General features: G+C 38.9%; 1 protein-coding gene across 1 annotated transcript; it reads left to right on the top strand.

The window, feature by feature from the left end:
• The first annotated feature begins 3,165 nt into the window (after positions 1 to 3,165).
• On the top strand, positions 3,166 to 7,368 carry LOC306876943 (zinc finger protein ZIC 5-like). The gene is made up of 2 exons (XM_079428396.1): positions 3,166 to 4,363; positions 5,900 to 7,368. Exons 1-2 carry the CDS (start codon positions 3,313 to 3,315, stop codon positions 6,343 to 6,345), a joined length of 1,497 nt encoding a protein of 498 aa, XP_079284522.1. The 5' UTR covers positions 3,166 to 3,312; the 3' UTR covers positions 6,346 to 7,368.
• Positions 7,369 to 11,325: the final 3,957 nt, after the last annotated feature.

Genomic DNA, 11,325 nt, shown 5'->3' with positions numbered 1-11,325 from the left:
ATCAGGGAATCTGTACTATTTAAAATCAAGTTTAGCGGCATTTTTTGGTTACGGACCAGGCGTAGGCCTATATGCGAGCTTTTCCTAGCCTATGTAGGCTACACTGTACACTCCCTGACAATAACCAAACCGTCCAACTGAAGTTATCACATGTGGATGGGGTTACTGCATTACGGACTGCAGGCCAATGTACATAAACCAATCCAGGGACCATTTCTGATCTAAGAAAAAGTCCTACGTGCAGCATACGAGCGTTTATTTAAATGTTAACATTCAGTTAAAAGAGGTTTACTTACAATTGCATTGAACCTCAGTCCCATAAAGTCCCGTTCCAACGCACAACACTTTGTCTCGTCTTTCCTCTCCTCCGAACACTTTAAGCTGTAAATAATAGGGCGGAGGATGTATAAAACTTTGGGAATTCTGTGTGCCTCAGCTCAAAGCCATACTGTTTGAACGTTATGTACCATTCTTCCAAGACTATTTCTGCCCTCTCCACAGGAAACACAGGCTCTGATCCAAGTTCAAAGTCACGTCTGCCGACCTCTCTAAGAAGTTCTTTATTTCTCCAGAAAACCACAAAAACCTTTCCTCTTTTCAATGGGCATGGAGAAGAAGAAAGAGAAATTAGAGTGCAGTCGGCCTGGCAGTTTTTGTTCTTCTTTTTGAATGAGGTAGCAAGGAAGGGAAAAAGTTCGAAAAGGCTAAAACCAAACACACGAAAACACAGGGGAAAACAAATTGTGCTTTATATATATATATATATATATATATATATATATATATATATATATATATGTGTGTGTCACTGCCTAGATTTTAACCTTGATTTTTTTTTTTCTCTACATGTGAAAACAAAAAAATCCCAAATAACCTTTAAATTACAATACATGAAGGACCATACGCCTATAGTTGCTTTGGTTAGTATTGTGTCTTTCCATTAATGTGTAAGGCTCTTAGACAAAGCGACAAAGCATTTCTTTTCACTTTGACATTATCAATATGGTGACGCATTATTGGTTACTTTTAGTGACCTTGGGTATTTCAAGGGTGTTTGACCTTCGACCCGTGGAGACCACATATACTACCCTTTGAACTTAAGAAATCCTCACCGTTCAAAAGTTGTAGTAAAACAAGTGCTGGCCTTCTCCCTCCGTTACGTCGTTTCATAAATAACAGACAACGAGAATTCACATTTACTCACAAGCTTGTTTTAAACATTTATTATTTATGACATTATTTATTCTCATCATTAACTTTTGTTGTAAGTGTAGCCTACTCAGCAAATCAATACGACTGAATTATATTTAAAGACACTCTTGAATACGGTCTGTAAACGTTGGGATGTCGTAAATCTCAATTAGAATGCACAGATTGTAATGCTTCTGTCACATTAACCGGCATACATCGTGGTTCCATTCATTCCAAATTAAGACCCTTGACAAAGTTGACAGGCATGATGGCTTATGCAGGAAATCACAACACTTTCAGTTACTACAGGTGAAGCAGAGATACACATGCTTTTTATAAATCAAAATAAGAAAATCTTATGAATGCTTTTTTCTTCTTCTTCAGGGTTTGATCAATTTGGGTATACAGTTTTACCATAAATGTCTGACCAATGACGTTAATAAATTTCTAATTTATTTAGGATGTTTTAATGCTTTTTGTTAGAAAAGCATGTGACTTCAAATTTGTACGCAGAATTATTATTTTTTTGTTGAGGTTTAAGGGTGGGGCTGTTTAACCTTCTGCTGTACTTTGGTAATTAGTTTTTGAAATAATTATTTGGAATATGGTAACAACTGCCCTGAAGCATTTTAAAAGATGTCTTTGAATTAAGACATATTAAATCAATGGCATACACTTCCTGCTGAGTTCAACATGGACTCTAAAAGGGCGTGGACCTGCTTCATGACACACACGTAAAGCACACACAAACAAACATGAGATGAAATTATGTGAAAAGTAATACGTTTCTCATACATTATTCTTAAAAAAAACGGGGAACAAAATTAAGATTTTATATATATATATATATATATATATATATATTATATGTGTGTATATGTATATATATATATATATATATATATATATATATATATATATATATATATATATATATATATATATATATATATATATATATATAGAACATTATAAAGAATCATGTCACAGAACGCTTTTTGGAAAGATTATTGACAGACTTTTTACTAAAATATGTCAAGAGGCGCTTCTTCCCTTCTGTATTTTCTGCACAGGAATCAGTTTCTGACAAGCGCCCATTGGACCAAAGGACCAGAATCTAATGTTCAAAAAATGTTTTAAGCACAGATACCTTGGTAAAATACATTTGTTGCATTTAATTTTTTTTTTTTTTTTTTATTGCATGATAATGTTAATTATGTAAAATTATATTACGAAAAATCCATCTGGATAAAGCAGGTTACTAGAAATAATTCCATGAACGTAGGCTTTTGCCATTTCTGTTTATTAGGGCGTAAAACCTAATCGTTTGTTTGCTTGAGTAAAAACCACATGTAAGATTTTGTTTTATGTATCTAATAATTTAGTTTTACCTATATGCATGCATTGCAACTATTAGAATCAAATAAGTTTGGTATAGCATGCGTTTGTTTGTAGCTACTTGTAATTTTATTTCCATTGTCCCAATTTTATCCTGAGTCTGTTCTATCTGTCAACAATGAAACGATTTATTTGTCCGAAGAAAATGAATTTTGTTTTTGCTGAATTCATGCTTGACAACGTTTTATTTATTTATTTAATTAATTATATGATTTGAATTTAATTTCTAAAAACATTTCAAACGATGTGTGGGGGTGTTTCACAATATGCTCCGCGTGTGTAGTGTCACTGTTTTGTGCAAAGAGGAAAAACAACGTCCTTCCACGTGTGCGTGCGTGCGTGTGTGTGTCTCGGTAAACAGATTTGCCTGTAACTTTGTGAGCACAACTTTCTGGAGTGAACAGTGATGAAGAGAGTGAGGGGGCGGAACCCCGCTGAGCCTCTGCGCTGAAAGACAGCCAATCGCTTCGTTCTCTTAACTGCCAGTCACCGAAATCTGTCCAATACCCGCAGTGCCATTTCTAAACTCTATTCCCCACTGTGTCCTCCAACTGTTGTATGTTCTGCCAATCGCTTGAGGACAGAGTGGGGAAAGGAGCAAGCAGAGTTAGAGGCAGGACAAAAGAAGTTATATAGACGGCCATATACATATATTTTAATGGTTTCAGAAGGCCCGTAGTTGGCGAAAACAATAGCGGTGAGCGTGGACATGATAGCGTAGTGATGGAGCCCCCTTTAAGCAAGAGGAATTCGGCGATAAGATTAGCGGATTTGGCATCGACTCAAGCCCTTCCTCATCAGAATATGACAGGCTTCCCGGGGATAGGGGGGCATCACCCGCACTCCCACCATGCCCACCTCCACCCTGGGGAGATGGGCAACGACCCCGGAGTGGCTCTCACTCCATTTGGACCCGAGCACATGGCACAGACCAATGCTCTCAAACTTAGTCCCTCTCAGCCTGTTCAAAGCCATCCCGAAGCCCAGACCGCGGCATCTTTCACGTCTTCTCAGACCACAGTTGGTTTCCCCGTGGCTCACCCCCACACAGGCTACACCACCAGCAGGGACTTCATCCTCAGGAGAGAGCTCTCAGCCTCTGCTATGCATGCACTTGGCGACCAGCATAGTTCCGCCTCCTCCCCTCATCACCATGGCATGTTCATTTCCCCAACAGGTGCTTATGGGCACGCGGAAGGTGGTGCCCATCCACTTTTCTCTGGACTGCACGAGCAAGCGGCCCCAGGTGCCCACCACCACCACCACCATGCCCTCAACGGGCAGATGCGTCTGGGTCTACCGGGGGACATCTACGGCAGGCCAGAGCACTTCGGCCACAGGCCCGAGCACTATGGATCTTCTTCTCTGCACAGCTACAACTCCATGAACTTAAATGTGAACCTCGCCACGGCTCCTCACGGAGCCACGGGGGCGTTTTTGCGATACATGCGGCAGCCCATCAAGCAAGAGCTCATCTGCAAGTGGATTGACCAGGAGCAGACGTCCAAGAAGCCCTGCTCCAAAACTTTCAGCACCATGCACGAGCTCGTCAACCATGTCACGGTGGAGCACGTCGGGGGACCGGAGCAGAGCAGTCACGTCTGCTTCTGGGAAGAGTGTCCGCGCGAGGGAAAGGCGTTTAAAGCCAAGTACAAACTAATCAATCACATCCGCGTGCACACGGGCGAGAAGCCGTTCCCGTGCCCCTTTCCTGGTTGTGGCAAAGTATTCGCGCGCTCGGAAAATCTCAAGATTCACAAGAGGACGCACACAGGTTAGTGAAAAGTCGACCGATTCTTTGAAAAAAAACTTTAGTGGCCTGTTATTGAACGTGTTTGCGCTACTTGGCAGATAATCTAATTTTCTTGAGATGTAGCCTACCAAACGTTATTTAGCCTACTATGGGGAAACAAAATCTCTTTTTTGTGCCCCCGCCTAATGCACAAATATCCCCCATTAATACAGAAGCAAAGTTAAGGAGGTTGTTTGTTTATAGTGCCTGTTCGCCAAGCAAAAGTATCCCTTGGTGTCGCTAAGCGTCATGAACTTACTTCGAAAATGCAGCGAGAGATCAACGTGCATGTTGTTGCTGCTAGTAGCCTACACATGGAATAAGCACTTCCGACACCATGCTGCTATGAGCAGACCAGTGTTTTTGCGTCTTTTGTCTTTAATGCATGCAATTTTATATCAAGGAGAGGTGCAAAAACGTTAGGGTGAAGACATCAGGCTGCAGTTGTATTTGAATGCTACGTGTTTAACAAAAAAAAAAAATAACGAGAAAAACAGGGAAAGTATGAATTGTTTTATAGGCTGCAGGTAAAATAGTAACACGAAGTTTTCGGCACGTGTTTGTCTTCTTTAAAGCCACAGGGAATTACAAACAGTGTCTGAATAGATCCATACTAATGTAAATATGGAGAATGGGTCAGCCATGGGGCATTTACTACATTGTGATTAACCAAACTGGTGATATCTAAGCAGAGCAAAGAAGGCCTCTAGTTCTGATGTTCTTCTAATGTATTCTAACTAAATGATATGCGTGTGTGCTGTGCATGATATTAAAATAGATATTTAATATTATGGTATTTTATAGATATAAAGCTCTTTCTACTAAAATATGCACTCACGTAACAGTTTGTGATTGCAAGTTGCTAAAAAGTTACATGTATTTTTTAGGTTCTTTTACTGTATATCTGTATCATGCTCACAACACCTGCTGATACGCCCTGAATATGTAGGCTAGCGTGTCAAACCCACCTAGAGTATACATTTATAGGGGTCGTAACATGGTGGTATCTTAAATCATCATTGATATGTGTAAAAGTCACCTATGTTTTTTTTGTTTTTTTTTTGGGTAACAAGTCCCGGAATGACAGTGAATCAGTGCAACGTGTAATGTCATTTTGATATGATTTGGATATCTTGTAAAACCGGGTCAGTTTTACTCCAAGCAATCTAATGCATATGGCGGGCCGAAATGTTTTCAATAGTTGACTCAGTTGCATATCCAGTAAAAATAATAATAAATAAGAATTTTGGCAAGCTTCAGTCAGAGAAAATGAGAGCGTTTCCAGAGTGGTTGCATAAGTCATGTGGAGCGCCTGAACATTCCATATGTAAAAGCAGAAAATGAGTGCTGTGGGGTTACAGGGATAATGTTGTGATTTTCAAAACGAAACCATCCATTACTAGTGCTTGCTGAGAATGGATCATCCATTAGCTATTATTTTCTTGCAAACGAGAAAATGTAAAATATGTATGGGTGATTGTTTTATATCTAATTGCTCTGTTTTTTCTTCTTTACCAGGTGAGAAGCCGTTCAAATGTGAGTTTGATGGCTGTGACAGGAAATTCGCCAACAGCAGTGACAGGAAGAAGCACTCTCATGTCCACACCAGCGATAAGCCTTACTTCTGTAAAGTGAGGGGTTGTGACAAGTCGTACACACACCCGAGCTCCCTACGCAAACACATGAAGGTTCACTGCAAGTCTCCTCCGCCCCCTTCAGCCAACACGGGCTCCTCTTACCATCCCTCGTCCACGACGATCGGTGATGCCCTCTCACCAAACCTGGAGCCCCACAGGAACCGTTCGTCGAACCTTTCGCCTCAAGTGACCAACCTAAATGAATGGTACGTGTGCCAAGGGAGTGCTGGACCAAACAATCTGCACACCCCCTCCAGCGATGTGCCAACGTCGGAATCCGACGACGAGGACTCTTTCAGACACACAGATCCAAGGGCAATGCTCTGATGTGAACAGCAAGGAATACATTCATTATAAATGATCCACATAATAATAATAAAAAAATAAAAAAACCATCAAATTCAAGGGTTGCAATTCGAAGAAGTGGAACATCTATGGATGTCAGTGGGTGAAGAGATTTTGCCCCCCGTTTTGCCCTTAAAACATGCTCAGAGCATTGATGCAATTTATGTTTCATATAAGCAGTTGTAACTTGCCACATGAAAAATCGACTTGTACATTTTTTAAGATTTTTCCTGACTTGTCGAGATCAAATAACATTGATTTATCAATTATGTTTAGGCTGTTTTTTTTTTTTTTTTTTATATTGCACCCCTTTTGTTGCACAGAAATCTTTTTATAGAGAATCGTTTTACACGTTAAATGTCTGAGGGTCAAAAATTGCAGTGACAATAATTTTAAGTTGTTACTTGTAAATTGTCAGTGATAGTTTCAAAAAATGAATGGGTGGAGTCTTTGTTAAAGTTTATACACTAATTGTGGTCAGGACGGTTTTTGTGATATTTAAAATATTTAAACCTATATTTTATGCAAAATCAATGTAACTCTGATTAAAGAGTACGAAATATGTCCACTGAGACCCTAAATAATGTATCGTTGACAGGCCTATCCCTGACTGATTTGTAAATAGTATATGGTATTGATGCTTGTGAATGTTTTCGTAGCGTCTCAACAAGTTTTGTACATTGTAATTTATTTGCTGGTATTAATGTTGGTCTGGAAGTACAGATACACCAAAGAATAATATAAGTTTGGTGAAAAGAAGTGATGCTTTTTATCGTGTTCTGTAAAAAAGGTCCTACTTGAATAGGCTGTATAATGTGAAGAATCTTTCGCATGAACCGTGTAGTAACTCTTTCTGTTGAGGTGCATGATGGTGTTGATGGGGGGGGGGGGGGGGGGGGGGGGGGGGGGTGTCGCAAAAAGGTCGTGAAGAAATGTGATGTTTGTGTATAGATATATGGAAAACTTGAATAAAAAGGCAGGACGTGTAAATATGGTCTTTTCAGTAAAAAAGGCCTTGATTCATTCTTTGATCAGTGTGCGTATTTCATGTAAAGTTCAGCAGATTTCCAAGTTATGATTTAAACTAATCATCCAATGAATATCACTGTTGCGGTAAGAAGTAAGCCTAATGCTAAATTGTCTGTAAAAGTTGGGACAGTAAAGCTAACCAAACGAAACAACAAAGTTCTACAAAACACTTTTTAGACATTTTTTTTTTTAATTTTCTCCTGAATGAAAATATTCCTTGGCCATTCAGTGTCATTTCAAAAGGGAACCATCCCTTAACTAATAGTGCACGTTATGAGAGGTAGAATAGCACAAAGCCATCAATGCATGAATCATTCATGGGAATATAAGACATAAAAGCTGCCCGACAATAAGAAGAAAGTTGTATGGAGAATATGAAACAAAGTCCCCCATCTCATTTCCTTCATTAAAACGCACAATAACAGTTTCAAAGTGCCCCTGTCCCAGACTATAGGCTCAGGATTGACCAGCGCAAGTCCTGGACCACTTGAAAGAGCTCCACAACCGAACGGAAGACTGCACGGTGCGTTAGGATTTATATGGATCCCATTTGAATATTTATGGTAGAAAAACTACTAACTGCCGCTAAATGTTCAATCATCAAAGCAGAAACCTCTCTCACGAACCGTCTTGTCCCTTAAAATCGGCGGGTTCAACATTTTATATCACGCAGAAACAGGCATCCTGGAAATTTCATATGGCGGGTGGAAAATGTGTGAAGAAAGTTCTAAAACGCCTCCTAAGAAAGTATGACTTTTATTTTCATGCTAATGAACATCACGCTAACCCCTATGGAATAAAGCACACAAGTTGGTGACTCTTTGGAGATTGTAAATCTAGCGTTTTGTGTCAGTAAAATGCCCCATAAATACTGTGAAGTTCAAGGGCGCTTCATAAAGCGCGTGTGTGTTTACCGGGAGCTGGAAAAAGGCCACTTCAATTGGAAACACTCTATTAAGATACAGTCGCACTGACCTTAAGTTTCATGCTACGTTAGAGCAGTCAATTCGCTCTTCATCGGAATCGCTCATATTTTTGTTCCCAAATCTTTGAAATCCCTCGCGCGCATTGACGTTTTATCCGGAAATAAGCGCGCGCTCTGCCCATCTTTTGTCCACGAGCTATTATTTGCTCAAAGAAAGAATGATCTTCTATTTATTTAAAACAAGTGCCCTTTGAATAGTGCAAAATAAACACGGTGAAAAATAACCAAAGAGATAGTCCCCTCGGACTGAAAAGGGGGGACTTCATAAAAGCTGCAGCAGTCACAGCTGAATGGGAGACGCTTTGAAGTAGAACTTATTATCTGAGGAATACTTTTCGGTCGTCCTAACGACGCTATTGAATCGAAAAGCTACCCCCTTTGTCAGCGATTTGTTCTCCTTTAGTGCAATGCCCGTGGAAATCACTTACATGGACTACCTTAACATGCAGCCTGCAAATCAGTAACTCCAAGAGTCAGACTCTCAGACGCCACTTTTCAAAAGACAAAGCAGAAGTCAGTGTGAAAACGCAGCGAGTTCTCTCCCGTTTTGCCTTTATTGGACAGAATGATCACATCAGAGGAGGCTGTTTACTACAGTCTAGTCAGATTTCACACCGTCAGCTTCTCATTATGCGTTTGACGAGGGTTCAAAGTACCAGAGTCATTGTGCACCCTGTTTTAAGCGATGCACCAAGAGCATGTGAAGCACTTGCAATGAAAAGAAAACATTAAACTTTGCCATACTTACTCCAAAGTGCGCTTCACACTTGATCTGTTTGAACGTCGCACATATGTTCAATTCACACTGCCAGATTTCATCTTAAAAAGTCTCAGAGGTAAATTACGGCACTAATGGAATACTTGCCATGGTGTTTGGGTGTCTGTAGGGAAGGAGAGAGAGACAAGTGCAGTAAATATTAAATTACACAAATCTAATTCCAAAATCGTATTAAATGAACCAAACATGGTTCTAGTTTGGTCAACCTCTAAGCTAAGGATAATTACAATTGTACAGTTAGAATCAGTAAAAAAAGGATCCGATACTTTCTTGTTTAAACCATCCTAAAATATGTGAAATACAATTATAATCAATTTTTAAATTAATTATAATAAAACCATAAGTGACCATACCATTTTATTCATAAAACGATGTGACCTTTTCTAAATGGTTTTGCTATTTAAACAAATTTGTCACATTATTAAATCAAAATTGAGACATTGTTAAATATTAGTAGCCTTGGGACAAATGTTTTTTCATTCAGACTCTCTAAAGACAGCCACGAGAGAGAGAGAGAGAGAGAGAGAGAGAGAGAGAGAGAGAGAGAGAGAGAGAAAACGGTGCACGAATAAACATTTTAAAAGAACCAAACTAATCTCTTCTCCTCCAAACCATTTCAAAATAATAACAACTTGAAGTATGCGAGGTATTATAAACATCCGTTGAGTGTTTATCCACAGTATGCTTTGAAGACCAAGAAAACTGGGCACATATTCATTCTCCAGGCACTCTGCCAAACTCTTCCAAGCACCCTACCTGCCTACTATCTTAAGTTTCCCGAATAAGTGAGAAAACACAATCCAGTTGCAGCTGCAGGGCTGCATGTTTCCTCCCTGCACTCCGAGACTGAACTCTAAAACACGGACAAGAAAACTTTTGACGCATGGGCGAAAACTCATGGGGTGTTTATACAGTGCAACGTGAGTACATGTTTTATGAGCTAAACTCTGAAGAAAAAATCTTTCTGCATGTTTTTTTTAATCGTTGTAATTAAGAGTCGTTTAGCGCACTTATTGATTAGGTGTTGTGCTTGTCCTTCGTGCATGCGTCTAAAGAAGAAAGAAGAGGCTGTTGAGAAAGTTTGCCGTCCCATTAAGTTAGAGGCCGGATGAGTAGTTGTTTGCTATTTGCTCTGAAAGCTCGAGCCCGACTCAGACAGCTGTGAGTTCACCTATTAGCCCCGATGTCTTTCCCAAAAGATTGCTCGAGTTAAACATCTGACAATGAGCGCTCAGGGGTGCCGCTCGCCTGACCTCCACTCGCTTTTAATAGTTTCTTAGGAACTTCATTAAATCAATTACTCCACGAGCACATCATCATTTATTTGTACTTATCGCTCAAAACATTCTTTGCTAACACTTTCATGAAGAAGTCATTAACAAGCATTATCACAAAACTCTTTACAGGTCAGCCAGCTAAATACAAATTTAAAATAAAAATACATGAATCAAAGTTGGAGACATTTCTAATGATTTGTTTAGCACTAGAATGATGTTTGTTAATATTATTTTAATATAATTAATTATTATATTATTATAACGTGTCACACATTTTTGCGACAGCATAATTAGTCTACATACATTTTTAAGAGCCTGTATTAAATGGAATTTTTTAGAGTTTGTAAACGCTACATTCATGGCATTTACTTTCATGGTTGGAATTTGAAGTTTCCTCAGTACCATTGAGATTTTGTGTAGCTCTCGTAACATTGTTTTTGAATTAGTGAGGTTTGCATGCCCGGTTTTACTAGGGACATGTCTTGATATTCCGGTAAATTTAGAGAAGAAATATATATATATATATATATTACAAAAAGTACCATTTTAGATTAACCAGCAGAAAAATATCAATGTGGACTGACTGCAAAGTTTTGTTTTAAAAATACATATTGTAAGAAATTAGTCAATACTTGTATCTTAGTGTATATTAAAATAACAAAAATGTAAGTAAACTGACAGCCATGTATAGTACAGAAAATAGTTATCTGGTGATTGCATTACCCTGGGTAGTGATATTAGCAACATTACTGATCATGTCATGTCTTTTTTTTATTTGTTATTTTTCTTTTTTTACAATGTTTACTAATGTTTCATCTTGTGGGCACATCATGTGTAAATAAATAAAAAAAAGATTAAAAAACCCCTGATAAAATACAAGATTAAATTTGAAT

This window comes from Barbus barbus (assembly GCF_936440315.1).
Source record: "Barbus barbus genome assembly, chromosome: 11".
Lineage (NCBI taxonomy): Eukaryota > Metazoa > Chordata > Actinopteri > Cypriniformes > Cyprinidae > Barbus > Barbus barbus.
This window is presented reverse-complemented; position numbering and strand designations above follow the sequence as displayed.